Source organism: Coregonus lavaretus (genome assembly GCF_964263955.1).
Source record: "Coregonus lavaretus genome assembly, chromosome: 12".
NCBI lineage: Eukaryota > Metazoa > Chordata > Actinopteri > Salmoniformes > Salmonidae > Coregonus > Coregonus lavaretus.
In genome coordinates, this window is record NC_139999.1 from 40,438,732 (window position 1) to 40,465,673 (window position 26,942).

The 26,942-nt window shown below is 41.4% G+C and overlaps 2 protein-coding genes across 5 annotated transcripts; one reads left to right on the forward strand and one right to left on the reverse strand.

Moving 5' to 3' along the window:
• Positions 1-1,564: 1,564 nt before the first annotated feature.
• On the forward strand, positions 1,565-13,319 carry LOC311138645 (ectonucleoside triphosphate diphosphohydrolase 8-like). Of its 3 annotated transcripts, none has more exons than XM_084173423.1 (10): positions 1,565-1,785; positions 2,598-2,754; positions 3,264-3,381; positions 3,705-3,855; positions 4,751-4,910; positions 9,327-9,557; positions 10,589-10,855; positions 12,266-12,376; positions 12,609-12,740; positions 13,104-13,319. In XM_084173423.1, the coding sequence occupies exons 2-10, from the start codon at positions 2,626-2,628 to the stop codon at positions 13,311-13,313; spliced, it is 1,509 nt and encodes a 502-aa protein (XP_084029549.1). In that variant the 5' UTR covers positions 1,565-1,785; positions 2,598-2,625; the 3' UTR covers positions 13,314-13,319. The 3 variants fall into 3 exon arrangements, with proteins under 3 accessions (XP_084029549.1, XP_084029548.1, XP_084029550.1); XM_084173422.1 differs by having other exon boundaries at positions 1,612-1,785; positions 9,324-9,557; XM_084173424.1 differs by lacking the exon at positions 2,598-2,754 and having other exon boundaries at positions 1,612-1,785; positions 9,324-9,557.
• Positions 13,268-26,268, reverse strand: LOC311138630 (uncharacterized protein). 2 transcript variants are annotated; one of them, XM_084173395.1, is made up of 10 exons: positions 26,181-26,268; positions 22,363-25,455; positions 15,471-15,618; positions 15,157-15,291; positions 14,940-15,021; positions 14,657-14,771; positions 14,421-14,525; positions 14,150-14,226; positions 13,908-14,006; positions 13,268-13,354 (listed from the first exon to the last, which is right to left on the reverse strand). In XM_084173395.1, the coding sequence occupies exons 2-9, from the start codon at positions 25,435-25,437 to the stop codon at positions 13,913-13,915; spliced, it is 3,831 nt and encodes a 1,276-aa protein (XP_084029521.1). In that variant the 5' UTR covers positions 25,438-25,455; positions 26,181-26,268; the 3' UTR covers positions 13,268-13,354; positions 13,908-13,912. The 2 variants fall into 2 exon arrangements, with proteins under 2 accessions (XP_084029521.1, XP_084029520.1); XM_084173394.1 differs by having other exon boundaries at positions 13,283-13,354; positions 13,868-14,006.
• Between the last annotated feature and the right edge of the window lie 674 nt (positions 26,269-26,942).

The following is a 26,942-nucleotide window of genomic DNA, read 5'->3' on the forward strand; positions in this document are numbered from 1 at the left end:
GAAACCCATTTCATGAAGCTCCCGATTAACAATTATTGTGCTGATGTTGCTTCCAAGGGCAGTTTGGAACTCGGTAGTGAGTGTTGCAACCGAGGACAGACATTTTTTCCACACTACGCGCTTCAGCACTCGGCGGTCCCGTTCTGTGAGCTTGTGTGGCCTAACACTTAGCGGCTGAGCTATTGTTGCTCCTAAACATTTCCACTTCACAATAACAGCACTTACAGTTGACCGGGGAAGCTCTACCAGGGCAGAAATTTGACAAACTGACTTGTTGGAAAGGTGGCATCCTATGACGGTGCCACGTTGAAAGTCACTGAGCTCTTCAGTAAGGCCATTCTACTGCCAATGTTTGTCTATGGCGATTGCATGGCTGTGTGCTTGATTTTATACACCTGTCAGCAACGGGTGTGGCTGAAATAGCCAAATCCACTCATTTGAAGGGGTGTCCACATACTTTTGTTTATGTAGTGTATATTTCAATACCACTTACAGTATATAGGAGTGCTCATCAATGTAAATTGAATGACACATTTTAACATTGGTATCGGTACTATCAAAAAGAAGGGCCATGTCTGTGACACATCAAATTTGAGCTCAGGTTTAAAAAATGTATGACCCACGGCATTCTCAGTACAAGTATATACGTCTTCGAGTACGTCCTTGAATAATACTTCTATAAGCATTATCAGTGTACAGGAGCTAGTGGCTACAAATAACTAATTCTGTCATTGCACCCAACAGTGTGCTGTCTGTGCCTCCTCTATCACAGTTTGTGGTCCATGAAGGCTGTCAATGTCCTTGGCTCAGAAACACAGGTTTCATTCATTACACTCACTTCTGAAACAAAACATGCAACACTCTGTAAAGCACACTATCAACAAATAATATTATGTGATGAAAAATGTAATATTTGAAAATATCAAAACTTTCCCATCGAACCTCGCCCTATTGTGTAACTGCATAAACCAAATTATGGAAATATGGTAAATGAATTGTCTATTTAAAAAGTTGCATAAAAATATTGTTTGTGTGTACAAATAGAATTTAGTCACAGAGTTATTTAGGAATGTATTGACCCCTATAAGACACCGTTTTTTGGAACCACTGCCCTTCCCTGTATTTATTTTAGCTGATTTACTGTACCTAACTCAGTAGAGACCAAAGGAATTTCCAGAGTTAGCCATCCCTGAGAACGGTTGTGGTATCTCATACAGTATGTCTAAAGTTTAGTAAAGATGTTAGGTACAGTGGGACTTTTGTAAAAGGGCTTTATAAATGAAAACATAGCAATGTATAAACTTATGCGACATCAAAGAGGGCCAACCAACTTTGGAATTTTGTCTACAAATGCGTGGTCAATGTGTTGAATGGCCAAACATCAGACATCACACACTTCAAATGTCCACATGATCAATGTAATAACATTTGTGAATAGTTGTGAGGGCATTACAGTTCAGCCTACCACGTGAGGAATAAAGATGACAAATTGTACTTTGCATCAGAGCTTGGGAGGAGGAGAGAGAATGTGAGTTTATTAGAGAGAGGTGAGAGAGACGGAAACAGAGAGCGAGAGCGAGATTGAGCAAGTGAATGGGAGAGAGTGTGTGAGTGAGAGTGAGTGAGAGCACAAGAGAAAGGCAGAACGCCTATGCTCTGGTCAGTGTAAGATCTTACGAGACTGTACATTTAGTAAATTCAGAAAATTTCTAAGATAACGCGTATGGTTCTAGTTTGACCTTGGGGTCAGGGAGAAGAGATCACAGAGAAGAAACCTCCTTGTCAGTAAGTCCAGTTGTTTTGACCATGTTGAACCGTGGAGGATTAAGTGGAAAACACTGGTCGTGTATCTCACGTTTTAATAGAACAGTTCAAGTACCTTCTCTGTTAATGGTTGACTACTAGGTCAGTCACTGCTCCTATTCGTCTTTCATGGTTATTTCAAAGGCAGCATTATCTGTTCAATATGTAAAGCATCATTTTAACATCTCTCTCTATAAAAGCAATATGCAGTAAACCAAGACAAATATACTGTACTGTTATGTGATATGAGTTTTGCATGTGCATTTTAAGATGAGATATTGTGCGGTACGCTCTCATTTCTTTACCCCTTGAAGAAGAGGAAACAGTGGCAGAGGAGACAAGTAGCATAAAGAAATTAAACTCACAATTCCTGTGGTAAAATGTTAATTAGAATATAAACATTTTATGAAAATATATTTCCGTGCCCTCTGATGAGAATCATAAGACAAAGCAGATACATCAGATTAGATAGGAATGCTTTTAGGATTCACCATGTGTCCATTGTGTCTATTTATGAAGCAATACATGAACATTGACGGCATGAAAAAACTCCGGTGTCATTTGTTTTTGATAATCAAAGGATTGATTTTACAGAGATGGTTGATTGGTTCTCAACAAATTGTCTATTAGGGTGACATTGGCTCTCTCTGTGTGTATGTGTTTAAGGGAGAGTGGGCTAACAGGTGTGTTTGAAGATGTCAATGGTGAAATGGATGTTATCTTCTGCATTGGTGGCAATAAAAAGGAAACCAACGTGTAATTTGCTTTGTTGTGCCTGTGTGTATGTGTGTCAGGAAGAGTTGGTTTACAGGTGTATTTGGAATGAAGATGTCAATGGTGAAACAGGCAGCAGTGGCTGTAGTGGTGGTAGCGATGGGATGCATGGGCGTCATCGCTCTAATCCTCACATTAGTTCACCACCACTCGGTGGATCTCCCCCATCGCATGCAGGTGATGAGAAATTACAACTGTTATCTGTGATGTGACTACTGTAATTTACTTCACTTGACAACCCTTATCAGGGGCAGAATTGGGGAAAATTCACTCTGGGAACTCACCCATGTAAAATCCTAGAATTCACCTAAATGTACATGTCCAAATCGTTTAACTTTGGTAACTCAGTTCCAACGTGTTCCTTCCCAATTCCACCCTTGACCCTATTGGATATCACATTGTTTTTGTCATGTCTCAGACTTCGTTATTTCATAAAGCACATACCTGACAGGATACGACAGGGCCCCTGTCAAGCTTCCAATATGGGACGGTATTCAACATGAAAAGGGGATGAATATGGGACTGAACTTATTTTATTTATTTATTTTATTCTCCCAGTAAGGACAACATTAATCTTAGTTTACCGCTCTCCCTCTCCCTCTCTGTATCAAACACACAGGCTTTCCCAAACACACAGGATTGCCCAATATGGAATGGTATTTGACTTCTCTGTCTGTGTCCTTCAGTATGGGATGGTGTTTGATGCAGGATCCACACACACGTCTCTCTACATGTACCGTTGGCCTGGCAACAAAGAAAACAACACTGGGGTGGTGTCACAGATGCTGGTCTGTGATGTTGACGGTCAGTGCCAAGTGCTGTCTGTGAACCAGTATTACTACTCTATTATTTAACTCATTCTTAGGGGTAAATCCTAACTTCCACATAAGTTGGGGGGGGGGGGGGGGGGGGGGTATATCTGGAAATAGTTGACGTCAATGGGAGAAGTTAGGATTCGTCCCTAGAAGGTACATTAGAAGTTAGAATACGCCCCTCAGCCATCATACCTATTTTGATGGCAGCTTGATCGTAAGACAAATCATAATTTATCACTCAGTAATGGTTGTCATATCAAAACATACAGTATATGCCTTTGTCTCACACCCCTGTCCCCTGCTCTTCCATAGGAAATGGCATCTCTAGCTATGCCCAGGACCCCCCTGCTGCAGGGCTCAGTCTGAGGAAGTGCCTGGACAGTGCACTGGCATTCGTCCCTGCCAACCAGCACAGGGCAACTCCTGTGTACCTTGGTGCTACCGCTGGCATGCGACTCTTGCAGTAAGTCAAGACTGCGCTGTTTTATCTTGATAGGTGTAATCATTTGCATTTACCACATCCCAACAATCTGACTTTATGAATGAATGTGCTAGGAAAACAACCTGGTCTCTGAGAATTTCATATTATTCTGTACGTAAATCCGGGACACTATTTAGTATGATATGTTACGTTTCGTATGGTATGTATTCATTTGTGGATGTCCATCACCCATTTCGTATGAAATTACAATTTGTATTATATGTTACGAATTTGCAGAACCTACAATATGTTATGAATTTGCCAAACGTACAATATGTTATGAATTCTAGCTAGGTGGCTAGGTGGCTAACGTTAGCTAGGCTAGGGTTTAGGGTTAAGGTTAGGGTTACGTTTAGGATTTAGGTTGAAGGGTTAAGGTTAGAGTTAGGGGAAGGGTTAGCTAAAAAGGTTAAGGTTAGGGGAAGGTTTAGCTAAAATGCTAAGTAGTCGCAAAGTAGCTAAAAAGTAGTAAGTAGTTGAAAAGTTGCTAAAATGCTAAAGTTGTCCGTGATGAGATTCGAACTCGCAACCTTTGGTTTGCTAGATGTTTGTGTTATAAGCCCACCCATCCAGGGTTGCTAGATGTTCAAGTTACACACCCACCCATCCACCACGCCGACCAACAACCCCCAAACGTAACATATCATACTAAATGGAGTGTCTTGGATTTACATACAGAATAATATAAAATGCTCTGAGACCAGGTTGAGGAAAACATCCCACTGATCTATGTGGTGACTATTTAACCTCCTGTACAGTATGACTGGGTACTGTGTGCTTTTTCAGGCTGCAAAACCTGGTTTTAATAATAAAGAAGCATTTCTGAAATCGACTTCCATTATCCTGCAAGAGTGACTGAATATTGTCCTCTCCTCAGGCTACAGAATCAGACCCAGTCTGATCAGGTTTTGGAGCAGGTAACCAAGGTGATCCAGGGGTATCCCTTTGACTTTCGGGGGGCACGGATTCTCTCTGGGATGGAGGAAGGTGCTTACGGATGGATCACCACCAACTATCTACAAGAGGGCTTCATCAAGGTGTGTATAGGGCCTATAGAATAGGCAGTGGTGTAAAGTAAAAATACTTTAAAGTACTACTTAAATAGTTTTTTGGGGTATCTGTACTTTTACTTTTACTTCACTACATTCCTAAAGAAAATAATGTACTTTTTACTCCATACTTTTTCCCTGACACCCAAAAGTACTCGTTACATTTTGAATGCTTAGCAGGACAGGAAAATGGTCCAATTCACGCACTTATCAAGAAAACATCCCTGGTCATCCCTACTGCCTCTGACCTGGAGGACTCACTAAACACGAATGATTCGTTCGTAAATGATGTTGTAGTGTGCCCCTGGCTATCCGTAAATACATTTTAAAAAACAATTGTGCCGTCTGGTTTGCTTAATATAAGCAATTTGAAATGATTTATACTTGTGCTTTTGATACATAAGTATATTTTTGAAATTAAATTTACTTTGATACTTAAGTATATTTAAAACCAAATACTTTTAGACTTTTACTCTAGTATTTTACTGGGCGACTTTCACTTGAGTCATTTTCTATTAAGGTATCTTTACTTTAACTCAAGTATGACAATTGGGTACTTTTTCCACCACTGAGAATAGGCTACACACACAACGGCACACAGAACGGGGCGGGGTCGGCTGTGGGCAATAAGAGCTAAGACGCTAATATTTATGTAAACTCTACATAGTTATGTTCTGTGGGTTTCACTGAGAACCCTGATACCCTGTTTCATGGGTGCACAATCTATAGGTAAGGCTGTACAGTGCATATAAGTATGCCCCCAATGCAATTATGCAGTCTAAATCAAATCAAAGTTTATTGATCGCATACACAGATTTGTAGATGTTGTCGCAGGTGCAGCGAAATGCTTGTGCTTCTAGCTCCAACAGTGCAGTAATACCTAGCTATACAAAAAAGTACACAGATAATTTCTTTCTTTTTACTTTTGGAATTAAGAAATGGTGGAATGAACCCAAATAGCACTAACAGTAATCCAAATGCAATCTGTAAGTATCTACCCCCGATGAATTTAAACAAGATACTGTATACTTCTATAGGAATGATATGCACAGCAGTAGATATGTTAGAGTGAGCTATGTCAAGAATTCAGTATATAAATAAATAAACAGTGTAACTAAAATGCAATAGTAGTAGAAATATTAGAATGAGATACAGTACCAGTCAAGTTTGGACACACCTACTCATTCAAGGGTTTTTCTTTATTTTTACTCTTTTGTACGTTGTAGAATAATAGTGAAGACATCAAAACTATGAAATAACACATATGGAATCATGTAGTAACCAAAAAAAGGGTTAAACAAATCAAAATATATTTTATTTGAGATTCTTCAAAAGTAGCCACTCTTTGCCTTGATGACAGCTTTGCACACTCTTGGCATTCTCTCAACCAGCTTCTTGAGGAATGCTTTTCCAACAGTCTTGAAGGAGTTCCCACATATGCTGAGCACTTGTTGGCTGCTTTTCCTTTACTCTGCGGTCCGAATCATCCCAAACCACCTCAATTAGGCTGAGGTCGGGTGATTGTGGAGGCCAGGTCATCTGATGCAGCACTCCATGACTCTCCTTCTTGGTCAAATAGCCCTTACACACCTGGAGGTGTGTCCTGTTGGAAAAAAAATTATAGTCCCACTAAGCGCAAACCAGATGGGATGGCGTATCGCAGCTGTAGTAGCCATGCTGGTTAAGTGTGCCTTGAATTCTAAATAAAATCACTGACAGTGTCACCAGCAAAGCACCCCCACACCATCACACCTCCATGCTTCATGGTGGGAACCACACATGCGGAGATCATCCGTTCACCTACTCTGCGTCTCACAAAGACACGGCGGTTGGAACCAAAAATCTCAAATTTGAACTCATCAGACCAAAGGACAGATTTCCACCGGTCTAATGTCCATTGCTCGTGTTTCTTGGCCCAAGCAAGTCTCTTCTTCTTATTGGTGTCCTTTAGTAGAGGTCTCTTTGCAGCACTTCGACCATGAAGGCCTGTTTCACGCAGTCTCCTCTAAACAGTTGATGTTGAGATGTGTCTGTTACTTGAAGCATTTATTTGGCTGCAATTTCTGAGGTGCCGTTAACTCTAATGAACAGAGCCAGTTTCATCATGGTGCTTGATGGTTTTTTTGCGACTGCACTTGAAGAAACTTTCAAAGTACTTGACATTTTCCGGATTGACTGACCTTCATGTCTTAATGTAATGATGGACTGTAGTTTCTCTTTGCTTATTTGAGCTGTTCTTGCCATAATATGGACTTGGTCTTTTACCAAATAGGGCTATCTTCTGTATACAACCCCTACCTTGTCACAACACAACTGATAGGCTCAAACGCATTAAGGAGGAAAGAAATTCCACAAATTAACTTTTAAGAAGGTACACCTGTTAATTGACATGCATTCCAGGTGACTACCTCATGAAGCTGGTTCAGAGAATGCCAAGAGTGTGCAAAGCTGTCATCAAGGCAAAGGGTGGCTACTTTGAAGAATCTTGAATATAAAATATATTTTGATTTGTTAACACTTTTTTGGTTCCTACATGATTCCTTGTGTTATTTCATATTCCACGCAGCCGTCATACCACTCAGGAAGGAGACGCATTCTGTCTCCTAGAGATTAACGTAGTTTGGTGCGAAAAGTGCAAATCAATCCCAGAACAACAGCAAAGGACCTTGTGAAGATGCTGGAGGAAACAGGTACAAAAGTATCTATATCCACAGTAAAACAAGTCCTATATCGACATAACCTGAAAGGCTGCTCAGCAAGGAAGAAGCCACTGCTCCAAAACCGCCATAAAAAAGCCAGACTACGGTTTGCAACTGCACATGGGGACAAAGATCGTACTTTTTGGAAAAATGTCCTCTGGTCTGATGAAACAAAAATAGAACTGTTTGGCCATAATGACCATCGTTATGTTTGGAGGAAAAAGGGGGTTGCTTGCAAGCCGATGAACACCATCCCAAACGTGAAGCACGGGGGTGGCAGCATCATGCTGTGGGGGTGCTTTGCTGCAGGAGGGACTGGTGCACTTCACAAAATAGATGTCATCATGAGGACGGAAAATTATGTGGATATATTGAAGCAACATCTCAAGACAGTCAGGAAGTTAAAGCTTGGTCGCAAATGGGTCTTCCAAATGGACAATGACCCCAAGCATATTTCGAAAGTAGTGGCAAAATGGCTTAAGGACAACAAAGTCAAGGTATTGGAGTGGCCATCACAAAGCCCGGACCTCAATCCTATAGAAAATGTGGGCAGAACTGAAAAAGCGTGTGCGAGCAAGGAGGCCTATAAACCTGACTCTGTTACACCAGCTCGGTCAGGAGGAATGGGCCAAAATTCACCCAACTTATTGTGGGAAGCTTGTGGAAGGCTACCCGAAACGTTTGACCCAAGTTAAACAATTTAAATGCAATGCTACGAAATACTAATTGAGTGTATGTAAACTTCTGACCCACTGGGAATGTGATGAAAGGAATAAAAGCTAAAATAAATCATTCTCTCTACTATTATTCTGACATTTTACATTCTTAAAATAAAAGTGGTGATCCTAACTGACCTAAGACAGGGAATTTTTACTAGGATTTAATGTCAGGAATTGTGAAAAACTGAGTTTAAAGGTATTTGGCTAAGGTGTATGTAAACTTCCGACATCAACTGTACATTCACAGTGCGGTTTTGACAGTTTTTTCTGTTAATTGTCAAACTAATTAACTAAATGTATTTCATTTTAAATTATGTAACAACATTCCAACTTTGTTTAGCATTATCTAGTCCAAATATGGCATGATTCCACTATTTGAATCTGTTTGCATCACTTTCAATGAGGGACTTTTATTTTAAAAGTGAACCGCAAATTTCATTATTGTGGCTAGCGTTCAGCAGAAGAACAGACAACATTGGCCAACATACAGATAGAAATGTATTATGTAGAAGAACACATGCCTCTGATTCTAAGGAATCATGTCATTTCTATTCATGGCATTTCTATCTGAAACGTTCCAAAACGTTTTTGTACTGAACTTGCCCAGGCAAACCAACTGAGCTATTTACGAATCCCGCTCTGCCCATCACTTGTCTGTCTGGAAAGCCTCCGCAAATGAAAACGTGTGGTGGGCAGGGGCGGCCCGGGACGACCCCGCCCATAGCCGACCCCAAACCCATTCCGTGTGCAGCGGCTTCTCCATCTATGAGGTTGAGTCAAAGTGTTAACCTTGACTGAAGTGTCCGAACTACAGAGGCTTGCTCTCCTCAGACAATGGTATCAAGCTTGTTTAGGCATAATTAACAGTAGGAGTACTACAAGTAGGAATACTACTTGTTACCACTGTAATAACCTGTTATATTGGTCAATTGCAGGTCTGCAGTTTAAAACTATAGCTAACATACAGTATTTGTACTTCTAAGCAGCACGGCTTTGAGGGAGGATGGGTGCGTCCTAACGGAAGGAAGACCTGGGGTGCCTTGGATATGGGAGGCTCTTCCACCCAGATAGCCTTTACCCCCAGCCAGCCCGTACGGGACCCTGCCTCCACCCTGGGATCCAAGCTCTATGGTTACCAATATGAGGTGTACACACACAGCTACCTGTGCTATGGCAAGGAGCAGACCATGAGGCAGCTACAGGTTCATCTACTCAAGGTAAGTAGCTGTCTGGTCACCAGTTTGATGAAACTCTGAGAAATTGCAGAATGGTTTCAGGTATTGTAATAATACTATATAAAACTTCCCCTACATGTAGATATTGTATAAAACCAGTTTTCAGGAAGAAAAATGTGCAAACAGGCAGTAGTGTTCTAAATAAAGATACTGAACAAACATTGCTAAAGGGCGATTCTGTCACGACCCGGTGCGAGAAACAGTCACTAATAATTGTCAGAACCCAGAAGATGAGGCAGACACAGCTGTACTAGAGATGGTGGTTTATTAAAGAACAAAATCTTCAGGCAAAGAAGCTAAATCCACAATGTCCAAAAATAAAGCCAAGAGGCACAAAGAGGAAAACCTCCAAAAACAAAAGAAACTCCACAAAGTGGTAAAAAACAGCAGGGAAAAAACAAACCTCAAAAGACTACTCAAACAAAACACAAGAACTAAACCAGAGAACCTCTGGAAAATCCCACCAGAGAAATATCTATATAAAACAAGGCTTGGGCTGGGGCTGGGTGCTAACTTACAAACACTGAGCAAGGAACTGAGGAACACACAGGGTTTAAATACTAACAAGGGAATGACCTACAGGTGCAAACAATAATTAGAGCAAGAAAAACAAAAGGTACAAAAAGGTGCAATGGGGACATCTAGTGACCAAAACCCGAACAGTCATGGCCAAAACCTGACAGATTCTATACGAGATTGGCCCAAATATGTGTTGTTTTGGAACTTCCTGAAATGAAATCCAAAGAAAGGTCATTTGAGAAAATGATTTTTGGCATACCTTTGCAATCTTTATCCAACATAATTCAATAATAATAATAAAGTTGGGATATACAGTATGTGACATTTCAGCCTTAGCCTTCTTTAAGACACATCATAAATATATTTGGGCCAATTCAGTGTAGATTTGCCCTAAAGCAGTTTGACTGAATGTGTCTCAGTTGAGTCAGAAGCATTTCATGGCTGCCTTAGCTGAGTTTTCTTGTATGATTCAAGCAAACTTCCTCCTCTACCAGATGAGTGGGTCTACCCGCCCAGTCAACCACCCCTGCTACCACCTGGGTGACAACCTAACCCTGACTCTGGGTGACCTCTATGACTCCCCCTGCGTGGCCAAATCTGTGACCTTTAACCCAGCCTCAGTGGTCACCTTCACAGGGACCAGTGAGCCGCTTCAGTGTCTCAACCAGATTAAGAACATCATGAACCTGTCTGCCTGCTCCCTGGCCCCTGACTGTGGCTTCAACGGGGTCTACCAGCCCCCTGTCAGTGGAAACTTCTTTGTGAGTATTCAACCCATATCTATGCAAACCCCACTCAACTGGCACTCCATGCAGCCTCAATCAAACATTCCAAGTATTTGAAAGATGTCTAACAGTATACAGTGTACAAACCATTAAGAATGCCTGCACTTTCCATGACAGACTGACTAGGTAAATCCAGGTGAAAGCTATGATCCCTTATTGATGTCACTTATTACGTCCACTTCAGTGTATATTCTCCTTCCAGACTCACATTAAGCATCTCCAATCCAAAGTTAAATCTAGAATCGGCTTCCTATTTCGCAACAAAGCCTCCTTCACTCATGCTGCTAAACATGCCCTCGTAAAACTGACTATCCTACCGTTCCTTGACTTCGGTGATGTCATTTACAAAATAGCTCCCAACACTCTACTCAGCAAATTGGATGTAGTCTATCACAGTGCCATCCGTTTTGTCACCAAAGCCCCATATGCTACCCACCATTGTGACCTGTACGCTCTCGTTGGCTGGCCCTCACTACATATTTGTTGCCAAACCCACTGGCTCCAGGTCATCTATAAATCATTTCTAAGATAAGGCGGGATTTGCCTAGATCATTGGTCACCATAGCAACACCCACCCGTAGTATGCGTTCCAGCAGGTATATCTCACTGGTCATCCCCAAAGCCAACACCTCCTTTGGCCGCCACTCCTTCCAGTTCTCTGCTGCAAATGACTGGAACGAACTGCAAAAATCTTATCTCCCTCACTAACTTTAAGCATCAGTTGTCAGAGCAGCTTACCGATCACTACACCTGTACACAGCACATCTGTAATTAGCCCACCCAACTACCTCATCCCCATATTGTTATTTACATTGTTATTTATTTTGCTCATTTTCATCCCAGTATCTCTATTTGCACATCCTCTTCTGCACATCTATCACTCCAGTGTTAATACTAAATTGTCATTATTTGTAATTACTCTGTGTTGTTTTTAATCGCACTGCTTTGCTTTATCTTAAAACGATTAAGTGGAGGAGACGGGTTAAAGAAGGATTTCTAAGACTTGAGACATGGATTGTGTATGTGCGCTATTCAGAGGGTGAATGGGCAAGACAAAAGATTTAAGTGCCTTTAAACGGGGTAGGTGCCAGGCGCACTGGTTTGAGTGGCTCAAGAACTGCAACGCTGCTGGTTTTTTCAAGTTCAACAGTTTCCCGTGTGTGTCAAGAATAGTCCACCACCCAAAGGACATCCAGCCAACTTGACACAACTGTGGGAAGCATTGGAGCGCTGTGGAATGCTTTCGATACCTTGTAGAGTCCTTGCCCTGACAAATTGAGGCTGTTCTGAGGGCAAAAAGGGGTGAAACGCAATATTAGGAAGGTGTTCCTAATGTTCTGTACACTCAGTGTATATTGTCACCATCATTCTGTTTCCTTTCCCCAGGCTTTCTCCGCATACTTTTACACCTTTGACTTCCTTGGTCTGGCTCCTCAGCCCACTCTGTCTCAGGCTACCACCACTATAGACACTTTCTGTAAAAGGACCTGGGACTCGGTGAGATATAGAGACCTCTGCTGACCTTTCACATTGACAGTACACTTCCTCAAAACTGTAAACCGGTACACAGATTCATCAATTCATACTCAATCACATGCTAAACACAGACTGAACATCCATAAAATGTAATTCTTTATAACACAGACATCAATCCACAGTAGCCTACAAACTATACCTTGTAATGACCTAATTCCCAATGTTACAACAATGTTCTTAACTCTTTTGGCAGCTCAAGAAACAGTATAGCGTAAAAGACAAGTACCTTCGTGATTACTGTGCCTCAGCCAACTACATAATGACAGTACTACTAGACGGCTACAAGTTCAACCAGACCTGGGGAAACATATACTTCCAGAGACAGGTGTGTGTTTAACTATACATATGACGTAAAAATGTCAACATCCTATTCAAAGATTTAACTTCAGGACACAAAATGTATGAAATGATACCACAGAATGAACTAAATATTATTGTGTGGCAGTCAATATTAATAGATGTGCTGCCCTAATGAAGCTGTGTGTCTATCATATACATACATACAGTACAGTGGTGGCTGCTGAGGGGAGGACGGCTCATAATAATGGCTGGAATGGAGTAAATGGAATGGCATCAATACCATTCCAGTCCAGCCATTACCACGAAGCCCGTCCTCCCCAATGAAGGTGCAACCAACCTCCTGTGATATAGTATATGTTCATATATACACATCATCGGTGTCTATCAGGTGGCAGACACAGACATTGGCTGGACGCTGGGCTACATGTTGAACCTGACCAACCTGATCCCCTCAGAGCTCCCCCTGGTGGTGACAGGTGTGCAGCGCGGCCAGTGGGCAGCAGAGGTCTTCTTCATTGTGTTTGCTGTGTTCCTCAGCCTGATGGTACTGGTTCTACTGTGGCTCTGGAACCCACAGGACGGACGAGGCAACAAATGACAATCGATGCAATCACACTCTGAACGTCTCGGTCTTCTAGTCTATATAGTGATGAGATACAATGTCATAATGTGATGTAACAGCAGCTATCAAGCACTGTGTCAATAAGATCAATGGATTGGAAGAGTGTGGCAGCTCCTGGAACTCAGTGATAGTTAAAGAAATACTTAGTAATATTTTCTGTCAATATGACTAATTATGGAGGCAGTTGATTGTATTATGAATTTATTAGGCATTTATAAGCTGCATAGCTGGATATTTTTTATGCAAATAGAAACCCTACAATTATAATATTAAACTATCTACTATAAATGAATTGTGTTTGTATGAACATATACCTCAATGATTTTATATCCCCCCCCCATAAACAGTAATTAAAGGAAGTACCAAAGGGAGGATCATTTCAAGTGTCACATTACTATTACTACATGATTTGGCATGCATTAACAAAACATTTTCTTTAATTAATCTGATATGACATAAAACATTTAGAAATAAAATACAATCATAAGGGAGTATGAGGCACAAATGTGTGTGTGTGTGCATGTGCATACGTGTGTGCTGCAGATTGTGAGATGTACCAATCTTCTCCACCTTGATCAGCAGCAGCCCAATTTCTTCTTTGGGGGTTCTTTCTGCAACACCAAGCTTCCCTCTTCTTGTCGCGTCTCCTCTCCCAACTGCTTTAGCATCCTTGAAGCAACAACACACCAACTCAATGTTTGACTATTCACAGACAGTCATTTTCCACATGCAGAAGATGACAACAGACAAATCCACACTACACATAACACTAACAACAGCTTGTACATTAAAGACGTGCCTGCATGTCTTACCTTGCCAGCGTTTCCATAGACAGAGTCACATTGTCACCTGTTGCAGCACTACACTCCATAAAGAGCATGCCATACCCCTGTAAGAATGTCATCAATAATAGCATTGTATTTATAATGAATTATTTGAATCCTGCTTTGGTACACACCTCCATTTCAGAACCAGCTATAAAACTGTAAAACCCTCATTTTGAACACAACCCTTACCACAAGTTAATCCTACAGCCCAGTTACCCACATTCAGGCTGTTAAAGTTACAGTAACGTCAACATACCTTTGCCAGGTTTTCCCCTTCATGAGTCTGAACCTCTCGTTCTAGATTAGCACAATCAGCCTTGTTCCCAAGGAGTATAATGATGACATCATCTGGGGCCCCCTCCTACAAAATACAAAGTTTCTGACTGTACAATAGATAGCAATGGAAAAACTGTGAATCCTGCAAACAATTGTTTGTGTTGTTACATAGTTCTTTGGTTATAAAATGAAAGGCATGATTTAAATGCCCCCTACCTGAATGCAGTTGACCCAGTAGCGGACGTCACAGAAGCTCTGAGAGGAAGTGATGTCATACATCAGCACTAGACCCTGGGCTCTGTGGAACACCTGCCTGGTGATACTGTGATACCTGGGGAAGACAGTAAAGAATAATGTTACAATAGTCTAACATGAATGTAATTATATACTGACAAATAAAACACACATGATGGGTTCAAATAAGGACAGAGGAACAGATTCTGTATCGATGCATGATGTACAATGACCAACTGTGATGAATTTAGGGCTAGAGACGCACCTTTCTTGACCTGCAGTATCCCATAACTGTAAAGTCACTGGGCTGCCATCCACTGTCACAGGCTGTATACAGGTATCAATACCTGCTCAGAACATAAACAAAAAAACATGAATGAGCAGCACAGTAATGTACAGTAAAACTGTACCATGGTGTTTGTTTCTTCACACGACATGAAAGGGCATGGTGCCAAACATACAAATAGGATAATGATACTCACCAATGGTAGCATAGTGGTCGTTACAGAACTCGCCACTTTGGAAGCGCTTCATGAAGGAGGTTTTGCCCACACTGCTGTTTCCAACCATCACCACATTGTAGGGGTTTGATCTAGAGCCACTGCTTCCTAAGGTACCTGGAGGAGGATCAGAGAGAGCGGTCTATTACAGTCACTGTCATTTCTCTCACTCAAAGTCAAGTGGAGCAAAGGGCCTCAATAGTGCATTTCCAGCAAATGAATTCCAAGTTGACTTACTTACTCAAGACCAACCTTATACCCTGTGTACCCCCTCACTACTGTCATTAAATTCTTACCAGATGGCGGTTCCTTCTCTCTGGTGAACGGGCTCTTCTCCACACGCTCTGCCTTTTCTTGACCTCTTTTATTCCCAGGGCCTGGCTGTGGAGCTGGAGCCACTTGTTCAGACCCTCCTCCCCTCAAAGCAGTGCTTGAGGGAACAACCTTTGACAAATAGAAAACATTATCTCTTACAAAGAAAAGGATATGATCATCTCTTCAACCTGAAAAGTGTAATACTGTTGTATGTTCAATATCCTACATACTGTTTGTAAAAAAAACTTTTAAACGTAACAAATCAGATGTTTATCATACAGTGCCTTCAGAAAGTATTCACACCCCTTGACTTTTTCCACATTTTGTTGTGTTACAGCCTGAATTTAAAATGGATTTAATTTAGATGTTTAATCTAAGTATTGTTATATATATATATATATATATATATATATATATATACACACACACACACACACACACACACACACACACACAGTGCCTTCAGAAAGTATTCATCACACCCCTTTACTTTTTCCACATTTTGTTGTGTTACAGCCTGAATTTAAAATTGATTAAAAATTTAGATTTTGTATCACTGGCCTTCACACAATACCCCATAATGTCAAAGTGGAATTATGTTTTTAGAAATGTCTACAAATAAATTCAAAATCTGAAATGTCTTCAGTCAATAAGTATTCAACCACTTTGTTATGGCAAGCCTAAATACACTGCTCAAAAAAATAAAGGGAACACTTAAACAACACAATGTAACTCCAAGTCAATCACACTTCTGTGAAATCAAACTGTCCACTTAGGAAGCAACACTGATTGACAATACATTTCACATGATGTTGTACAAATGGAATAGACAACAGGTGGAAATTATAGGAAATTAGCAAAACACCCCCAATAAAGGACTGGTTTTGCAGGTGGTGACCACAGACCACTTCTCAGTTCCTATGCTTCCTGGCTGATGTTTTGGTCACTTTTGAATGCTGGCGGTGCTTTCACTCTAGTGGTAGCATGAGACGGAGTCTACAACCCACACAAGTGGCTCAGGTAGTGCAGCTCATCCAGGATGGCACATCAATGCGAGCTGTGGCAAGAAGGTTTACTGTGTCTGTCAGCGTAGTGTCCAGAGCATGGAGGCGCTACCAGGAGACAGGCCAGTACATCAGGAGACGTGGAGGAGGCCGTAGGAGGGCAACAACCCAGCAGCAGGACTGCTACCTCCGCCTTTGTGCAAGGAGGAGCAGGAGGAGCACTGCCAGAGCCCTGCAAAATGACCTCCAGCAGGCCACAAATGTGCATGTGTCTGCTCAAACGGTCAGAAACAGACTCCATGAGGGTGGTATGAGGGCCCGACGTCCACAGGTGGGGGTTGTGCTTACAGCCCAACACCATGCAGGACGTTTGGCATTTGCCAGAGAACACCAACATTGGCAAATTTGCCACTGGCGCCCTGTGCTCTTCACAGATGAAAGCAGGTTCACACTGAGCACGTGACAGACGTGAGAGTCTGGAGACGCCGTGGAGAACGTTCTGCTGCCTGCAACATCCTCCAGCATGACCGGTTTGGCGGTGGGTCAGTCATGGTGTGGGGTGGCATTTCTTTGGGGGGCCGCACAGCCCTCCATGTGCTCGCCAGAGGTAGCCTGACTGCCATTAGGTACCGAGATGAGATCCTCAGACCCCTTGTGAGACCATATGCTGGTGCGGTTGGCCCTGGGTTCCTCCTAATGCAAGACAACGCTAGACCTCATGTGGCTGGAGTGTGTCAGCAGTTCCTGCAAGAGGAAGGCATTGATGCTATGGACTTGCCCGCCCGTTCCCCAGACCTGAATCCAATTGAGCACATCTGGGACATCATGTCTCGCTCCATCCACCAACAGACTGTCCAGGAGTTGGCGGATGCTTTAGTCCAGGTCTGGGAGGAGATCCCTCAGGAGACCATCCGCCACCTCATCAGGAGCATGCCCAGGCGTTGTAGGGAGGTCATACAGGCACGTGGAGGCTACACACACTACTGAGCCTCATTTTGACTTGTTTTAAGGACATTACATCAAAGTTGGATCAGCCTGTAGTGTGGTTTTCCACTTTAATTTTGAGGGTGACTCCAAATCCAGACCTCCATGGGTTGATAAATTTGATTTCCATTGATAATTTGTGTGTGATTGTTGTCAGCACATTCAACTATGTAAAGAAAAAAGTTTTTAATAAGATTATTTCATTCATTCAGATCTAGGATGTGTTATTTTAGTGTTCCCTTTATTTTTTTGAGCAGTGTATGTTCAGGAGTAAACATTTGCTTAACAAGTCACATAATAAGTCACATGGACTCTGTGCAATAGCAGTGTTTAACATGATTTTTGAATGACTACATAATATCTGTACCCCACACATACAATTATCTGTAAGGTCCCTCAGTCGAGCAGTGAATTTAAAACACAGATTCAACCACAAAGACCAGGGAGGTTTTTCAATGGCTCCAAAGAAGGGCACCTATTGGTAGATGGGTAAAAATAAAATAAAAAGCAGACATTGAATATCCCTTTGAGCATGGTGAAGTTATTAATTACACTTTGAATGGTGCATGAATACACACAGTCACTACAACAATACAGGTGTCCTTCCTAAATCAATTGCAGGAGACGAAGGAAACCACTCAGGGATTTAGCCAGGAGGCCAATGGTGACTTTAAAACAGTTACAGAGTTTAATGGATGTGATAGGTGAAAACTGAGGATGGATCAACAACATTGTAGTTACTCCACAATACTAACCTAAATGACAGAGTGAAAAGAAGGAAGCCTGTACAGATTACAAATACTCCAAAACATACATCCTGTTTGCAATAAGGCACTAAAGTAAAACTGCAAACAACGTGGCAAAGAAATTAACTTTATGTCCTGAATATATAGCGTTATGTTTGGGACAAATCCAACACAACACATCACTGACTACCACTCTTCATATTTTCAAGCATGCTGGTGGCTGCATCATGTTATGAGTATGCTTGTCATTGGCAACGACTAGGGAGTATTTCTTTGTTGATAAAAATAAATGGAATTGGGCTAAGCACAAGCAAAATCCTAGAGGAAAACCTGGTTCAGTCTGCTTTCCAACAGACACTGGGAGACAAATTAACATTTCAGCTGGACAATAACCTAAAACACAATGCCAAATATACACTGGATGTTCCTGAGTATCCTAGTTAAAATATTGACTTACATTGGCTTGAAAATCTATGGCAAGACTACATTTTTTACATTAATCATTTAGCAGATGCTCTTATCCAGAGCGACTTACAGTTAGTGAGTGCATACATTTTTTTGTATTGACTCAGGGGTGTAAATACTTAACTAAATTAGATAAATTAGGTATTTCATTTTCAATACATTTGCCAACATTTCTAAAAACATGTTTTCATTTTGTCATTATGGGATATTGTGCATATGGGTGAGAAACAAATACCTATTTAATCAATTTTGAATTCAGGCTGTAACACAACTACAGTGGGGGAAAAAAGTATTTAGTCAGCCACCAATTGTGCAAGTTCTCCCACTTAAAAAGATGAGGCCTGTAATTTTCATCATAGGTACACGTCATCTATGACAGACAAATTGAGATTTTTTTTTCCAGAAAATCACATTGTAGGATTTTTAATGAATTTATTTGCAAATTATGATGGAAAATAAGTATTTGGTCAAAGTTTCTCAATACTTTGTTATATACCCTTTGTTGGCAATGACACAGGTCAAACGTTTTCTGTAAGTCTTCACAAGGTTTTCACACACTGTTGCTGGTATTTTGGCCCATTCCTCCATGCAGATCTCCTCTAGAGCAGTGATGTTTTGGGGCTGTCGCTGGGCAACACGGACTTTCAACTCCCTCCAAAGATTTTCTATGGGGTTGAGATCTGGAGACTGGCTAGGCCACTCCAGGACCTTGAAATGCTTCTTACGAAGCCACTCCTTCGTTGCCCGGGCGGTGTGTTTGGGATCATTGTCATGCTGAAAGACCCAGCCACGTTTCATCTTCAATGCCCTTGCTGATGGAAGGAGGTTTTCACTCAAAATCTCACGATACATGGCCCCATTCATTCTTTCCTTTACACGGATCAGTCGTCCTGGTCCCTTTGCAGAAAAACAGCCCCAAAGCATGATGTTTCCACCCCCATGCTTCACAGTAGGTATGGTGTTCTTTGGATGCAACTCAGCATTCTTTGTCCTCCAAACACGACGAGTTGAGTTTTTACCAAAAAGTTCTATTTTGGTTTCATCTGACCATATGACATTCTCCCAATCCTCTTCTGGATCATCCAAATGCACTCTAGCAAACTTCAGACGGGCCTGGACATGTACTGGCTTAAGCAGGGGGACACGTCTGGCACTGCAGGATTTGAGTCCCTGGCGGCGTAGTGTGTTACTGATGGTAGGCTTTGTTACTTTGGTCCCAGCTCTCTGCAGGTCATTCACTAGGTCCCCCCGTGTGGTTCTGGGATTTTTGCTCACCGTTCTTGTGATCATTTTGACCCCACAGGGTGAGATCTTGCGTGGAGCCCCAGATCGAGGGAGATTATCAGTGGTCTTGTATGTCTTCCATTTCCTAATAATTGCTCCCACAGTTGATTTCTTCAAACCAAGCTGCTTACCTATTGCAGATTCAGTCTTCCCAGCCTGGTGCAGGTCTACAATTTTGTTTATGGTGTCCTTTGACAGCTCTTTGGTCTTGGCCAAGGTGGAGTTTGGAGTGTGACTGAGGTTGTGGACAGGTGTCTTTTATACTGACAACAAGTTCAAACAGGTGCCATTAATACAGGTAACGAGTGGAGGACAGAGGAGCCTCTTAAAGAAGAAGTTACAGGTCTGTGAGAGCCAGAAATCTTGCTTGTTTGTAGGTGACCAAATACTTATTTTCCACCTTAATTTGCAAATAAATTCATTAAAAATCCTACAATGTGATTTTCTGGAGATTTTTTTTTTCAATTTGTCTGTCATAGTTGACGTGTACCTATGATGAAAATTACAGGCCTCTCTCATCTTTTTAAGTGGGAGAACTTGCACAATTGGTGGCTGACTAAATAATTTTTTTCCCCACTGTAAATGTGGAATAAGTCAAGGGGTATGAATGCTTTCTGAAGGCATTGAAAGGTTAGGGCCGAGGTCAGACTTACAGCATGTGTACAATTTCCTAGTATATGAAAAAAAAACACACTACCGGTCAAAAGTTTTAGAACACCTACTTATTCAAGGGTTTTTCTTTATTTTTACTATTTTCTACATTGTAGGATAATAGTGAAGACATCAAAACTATGAAATAACACATATGGAATCATGTAGTAACCAAAATAGTGATAAACAAATCAAAATATATTTTATATTTGAGATTCTTCAAATAGCCACCCTTTGCCTTGATGACAGCTTTGCACACTCTTGGCATTCTCTCAACCAGCTTCACCTGGAAGGATTTTCCAACAGTCTTGAAGGAGTTCCAACATATGCTGAACACTTGTTGGCTGCTTTTCCTTCACTCTGCGGTCCGACTCATCCCAAACCATCTCAATTTGGTTGAGGTCGGGGGATTGTGGAGGCCAGGTCATCTGATGCATCACTCAATCACTCTCCTTCTTGGTAAAATAGCCCTTACACAGTCTGGAGGTGTGTTTTGGTCATTGTCCTGTTGAAAACCAAAAATCTCCAATTTGGACTCCAGACCAAAGGACAAATTTCCACCGGTCTAATATCCATTGTTCGTGTTTCTTGGCACAAGCAAGTCTCTTCTTATTGGTGTCCTTTAGTAGTGGTTTCTTTGCAGCAATTTGACCATGAAGGCCTGATTCACACAGTCTCCTCTGAACAGTTGATGTTGAGATGTGTCTGTCACTTGAACTCTGTGAAGCATTTATTTGGGCTGCAATTTCTGAGGCTGGTAACTCTAATGAACTCATCCTCTGCAGCAGAGGTAACTCTGGGTCTTCCATTCCTGTGGCGGTCCTCATTAGAGACAGTTTCATCATAGCGCTTGATGGTTTTTGCGACTGCACTTGAAGAAACTTGCAAAGTTCTTGAAATGTTCCGTACTGACTGACATTCGTGTCTTAAAGTAATGATGGACTGTCGTTTCTCTTTGCTTATTTGAGCTGTTCTTGCCATATTGGACTGTCGTTTCTCTTTGCTTATTTGAGCTGTTCTTGCCATAATATGGACTTGGTCTTTTACCAAATAGGGCTATCTTCTGTATACCCCTCCTACCTTGTCACAACACCACTGATTGGCTCAAACGCATTAAGGAGGAAATAAATTCCACAAATTAACTTTTAAGGCACACCTGATAATTGGTTACTACATGATTCCATATGTGTTATTTCATAGTTATTCTACAATGTAAAAAATAGTAAAAATAAAGAAAAACCCTTGAATGAGTAGGTGTTCTAAAACTTTTGACCGGTAGTGTATACTGTCTTAGACAAGAGGAAGTAGGTCAAACAAGTTCCTCTTTCCAAAGACTAATGGGCCTACCCATAAACACACCAAATTCCTATTTGTGACAACATGTTCTCTTTTCTGAAGTATTTCATCACTGCAGCTCTTTGTTATAACATTTTTACATATAGTACCAGTCAAAGGTTTGGACACACCTACTCATTCAAGGGACTTTTTATTTTTTACTATTTTCTACATTGTAGAATAATAGCGAAGACATCAAAACTGTGAAGACATCAAAACATATGATTCCATATGTGTTATTTCATAGTTTTGATGTCTTCACTATTATTCTACAATGTAGAAAATAGTAAAAACAAAAACCCTGGAATGAGTAGGTGTGTACAAACTTTTGACTGGTACTGTACGTCAAGAATGCTATGAGAATAATTTATAAGTGATGCAATTTGTAAGGAATGCCACAGTACCTCTATGAATATTGTCTCCTTCTCTGTGCTCTGCCTCTCCTGTTGGTCCTCCAGACTGACTGCTTCAGCCATGCGCTCCTCTTGAAATCTTTCCGAAATAGCACTGACTTCCAGATCTCCAATGGCTTCCCCTCTTACCTCTTCCCCTGTCCCCTGCTTTTCTTCCTCTGAGTGGAGTCCTCCTCGTGTCCGACGGGTAGAGCCCATCTTTCTTCTCTTCCCTGTAGCTTTGGATTGACCAACATCCTTGTGAGATTGGGAACTCAGAGACAGAGATGATTTCGAAGGAAGACTGGGGCTTGGTGTTGACAGACGTTGTTCCATGTGTGCTGTTTTGGTGAGTCTATGAGGATCTATACAAACCATATCACCTGACTCTTGGGCTGCTGTGCCATAGGGAGTTTGGCTGCTTTCGCTCTCAGCGACTATTTTCACTACTACCTCCTCTGCATCTCTAACGTTGTTAGGTTCTACAAGCTCAGACTTTTCCAAGGCAGATTCTTCTTCTACTACTATGGTCTCTGGGTCTCCTGTTGCCTGCTCCACTGTCACAGTTTCTATAGGTTCCTCAAGCTCAGTCTTTTCTATGCTAGACTCCATTTCTACTGCTCTCATGACCGCTCCCACATCTCCTATAACCTCTGTGTATTTTTCTTTCTCCTCCTCCTGTCTCTCCTCTGTTCTCTCCACTCCTTGACTACCTCGAGGAGTCCTGCGAGTGGATCCCATCTTCCTTTTCCTCCGTGGGGTGATAGGTTCTACGTCTGCCGTTTCTTTCAGACCAAGAGAACTCTGCAGTGAGGAGGGATCTGGAGGGGAGTCAGTGTTTTCTCTTGATTCACAGAGTGTTACCGCCAATGACGTTTCTTCGTGTTGCAAACCAGAGATGGCAGGATTTGAGTTCAGTGTGTCATCGGTCAGGTAGGACTCTATAGTAGGAAAATCAGGGTAAGGGTTGTGAAGAGTCTGGCTAATATTAGCCAACTCTGATTCACTTAGAAGAATGAGTTTAGTTGCCATGGATTCATAATTTATAATTGATTGGCTCTTACTTTCTATTTCGTCACCATCTATTCTTCCTTCTTGATTTAAAGTACTGGATGAACAGCTGAGGTCAGTCAGGACATTCTCATCTTTACCAGCTCTATCCTTTGATTCCATCAACATTTCAAACTCCTCCCCCTTGCCTTCTATCGCCTCTGTCTTTTTTATTTCTTCTTCTGGTTTCTCCTTCGTGCCCTCTTCTCTTTGAACAGGATGCCTACGAGTCGACCCCATCTTTCTCCTCCTGCCTGGAAAAGGACTCTGATTGGAGTCTGTGTTTGCTGCATTATCACCTTGGTCCTGAACACTCTGCAGTAAGGGTGGTTTGAGAAAGGAGTTAGTGCTTTCATCCAAGTATGAAGTTTGGTTGAGTTGACTAGCAGAGATATTGTGATCAGTGTGCAAAGCCTCATCTGTTTGGCAGGGCTCTGTTGTGAGAGTTCCGTCATCATATGTCATTTGGCTACTAACACTTACTTGATTTACAAGCAGCACGTGATCACTAACTTCCTCCTCGCTGAGTAAAATGACTGATGTGTCCAGTCCACCTGTGGTATTGGAGTCAGTGTTTGCATTCCCTTGAATACGCTGCAGTAATATTGGGTTGAGAAAGGGGTTAGTGATTTCCGCACATGGAGTATGGATGAGTTGACTAGGAGAGATATTGGAATCAGTGCTCAAAGTGTCATCTGACTCTATTGTAAGAGCACGATCATATATTATTTGGCTGCGGTCACTCACTTCAGAATCATTCACAAGCAACGTATAATCACTAACTTCCTCCTCGCCTAGTAAAGTGTCTCCTGATTGTTCCAGTCCAACAATGAAGACCTCCAATGGGTCAACTATGTGGGCCATGCTCCCTTCACTGTTGCTCTCAGTTTCTATATTGCCAGTTTCTATAAATACAGAGGCTCTGTTGCCTTTCTCTTTGTTATACAATTGATCTTCAATACCAAATGAATAGATGACATGGTCAAAAGGGGTGGGTTCAATCAGAACATCATCCTCTCCTTTCTTCTCATCAGCTCTATGCTCCGGTTCCAATAACAGAGACTTTTCCAATGTTGGTCTAATAAAGTTAATATCATCTTGGACTTCGGACTCATTTAGAGCAGGTTTCTCTTCACCTTCTCCACTTTGGAGGATTATTGTGTTATTGAATGACTCAAACTCTTCTGTGATGGTTGAAGCATCTGACTCAAGGAATTGATCTGATGAATGCCTAGAGCTGTGAAATGTTGAGGACTCCGCCTCAGCATGCTCACTTTTCTGCCTCCTCTCTTCCGGTTTCTTCCACTCCTCTGCTATGGGTTCAGTAGTGAATCCTTGAACAGCTTGCAATGCAATTTGAAGAGACAGATGGGAGTGTGATTCGGTTCCAGCAGTATCTTGAAGCAATTCACTGCTATAACTAGCCACAGCTTCACTACTTGGTTCAGTATCCTCACCAACTTCCGCTTTACATCTGTCATCTGATTGGTCGAGTGTGTTAGAAGCAATCAAAATAAACTCACTTTGACTTCTGCTCTTAGTGTCCATTTCAATTTCTTTTGGTCCCAGGAGCTCTTCTGTGTTGTTGTGGGACTCAAATTCCACAACTGCAATGGATGCCTGAAGTTCTAGGGAGGTTTGTGTGTCTCCAGTTTCAGCATGTTGTTTCTCCCCAAAGTCTGTCTCTTCTTGTTTACCTTTATTCCTACGAGTAGACCCCATTTTCTTTCTCTTTCCTGCGGTGTCAGGTGATTCTAGCAGATATGGGTTTCCAGGTTGAGACAGCTGTGACTCTGTGAGGTTATTTAGTGATGGATTAACATCTTCCATGAATTGTGGTGTTATTGAAGAGAAGTAATCCGATGAGAAAAGGTCTGTTTGTATGGTTAATGAAACTGAATCAGCCCCAACTCCTTTCCTTTGCTCTGACAACATTTCGGACCCATCATCTTCTTTCTTAGTCTCATTTTCATCTTGATTCCGAGGGCGTCTTCGTGATGACCCCATTTTCACTTTTCTTGTTTTCTTTTCAGACATGGTTCTTCAAAGTCACTCCTATATCACCACACAGACGGTAGGTTGTTAATCCTTAAACCCTGCTGGAATTAAAAGGCTTCCTGCTCTTTGCATCTTTTACACAATACAATTACTTATTGTGAAGGCACCACAAAAAAATTTTAGGCACCACTAAGATGTTTAAGCCAACACACTCCCAGTTATGTAACTAATGCATAACTAACGCACAAATATTTGCTGAAAATCATTTAAACTCAAAGCCAAGATTAGGCACGATATTCACAAAAGCTATGGTGAATACACATTAAATGCACCAACTAATAATCACATAGGGGTTACCAATTACATGTGATGCAAAAAATAGGTTTGCAACTACACCTCATTTTAAACAATGTATGATTAATAATTTCCTGTTTCTCTCTAGACATCCGTATTGCCTCCCACAACTTTCAAATGCTCCGGCTTATTGCTTAGGGTCTGGTTTGAGGCTACACATTACACTAATCAGAAAACATTTTGAAAACACAGATCAAACTGACTACTCCCAATTCTCAAAATTCTAATGTCCTTTTTTAAAAGGTGAGGAGTTTTGCCGTCAACAGTAAATGTAGATACTGGTGTTTTCATAGCTGAAACCATGTCATTACAAAATGTGTTTAAAGAATTGTAATGTCATATCTAATCTTTTGAAAAGTTCCAATGCAAATAAACCCTTGACATGACATATGCCTTCCTCCAACAACCATAATACTTTATGTACTCACCTCCAGAGTCCACTTGTGACTTTTACCTTGATGAAATGTTCAGGAAATCCTTTAACGCCTCCGAATACACTGTATAATGTCAAGTGCTGGCTAGTATTGCATGCCAGGTTTAATTATTCTGTTGAAACCGTTTCCGATTTCTGCAACTGTGACCAAAGACTTCCTGTGCAATTGTGCTAACCCATATGTGTAGAAACAAACTGAACTGCGCAAACATCCTTGTACAAAAAGGATCCTTCCTGGAAACTGCTAAACTAATAGCTTTGAGGCAGCTCTGGTCATGAGAACTTCACTGTGAATGTTATGGGGAAGTTCACCAAAACATGACAATTTCTCCCTATTTGTTACCAACCACCGTTGCTACCTGGGTTTGTGCAACCAATAGTGATGTATTTACACAACAGCCCAATATCATACACATGGGCCTACTACCCTTCATGGTTTAACTGGCGTTATGATTACAGTAAATGCTGGATGGGTGAAATTAAGGGAATATCAGTCAGCTTTTGTTTGACCAAATACAGCTCTGAATTAGCAGTGGCCATTGTTTCCTGGCACCATTTCACTATGACTTAAGGGATTGCAAGTTAACAAAACTTAGAATAAATTGAAAGGTATAAACGTGCAATGCAGATGAGTTAACCAAATCAGTCGTCACAATCAATGAACTACGTAGAAGTTAAAATGGGTGGTGTTCAACAAATGTCCATCTTAAGAACAATTGAATGACTAAGCTTTGATTTACACGTCAACCCTTCCATC

What these genes read in the sequence shown, in the direction of transcription:
- LOC311138645 (XM_084173422.1), top strand. Translation starts at nt 2,626, where the DNA reads ATGAAGATGTCAATGGTGAAACAGGCAGCAGTGGCTGTAGTGGTGGTA. An exon ending in GCTGGCATGCGACTCTTGCA is followed by an intron (nt 3,856 to 4,750) that starts GTAAGTCAAGAC and finishes TCCTCTCCTCAG; the next exon opens with GCTACAGAATCAGACCCAGT. An exon ending in ACATATACTTCCAGAGACAG is followed by an intron (nt 12,741 to 13,103) that starts GTGTGTGTTTAA and finishes GGTGTCTATCAG; the next exon opens with GTGGCAGACACAGACATTGG.
- LOC311138630 (XM_084173395.1), bottom strand. Translation starts at nt 25,437, where the DNA reads ATGTCTGAAAAGAAAACAAGAAAAGTGAAAATGGGGTCATCACGAAGA. An exon ending in AGGAGACAATATTCATAGAG is followed by an intron (nt 15,619 to 22,362) that starts GTACTGTGGCAT and finishes TATTTGTCAAAG; the next exon opens with GTTGTTCCCTCAAGCACTGC. An exon ending in TCTATGGAAACGCTGGCAAG is followed by an intron (nt 14,007 to 14,149) that starts GTAAGACATGCA and finishes TGTTGCTTCAAG; the next exon opens with GATGCTAAAGCAGTTGGGAG.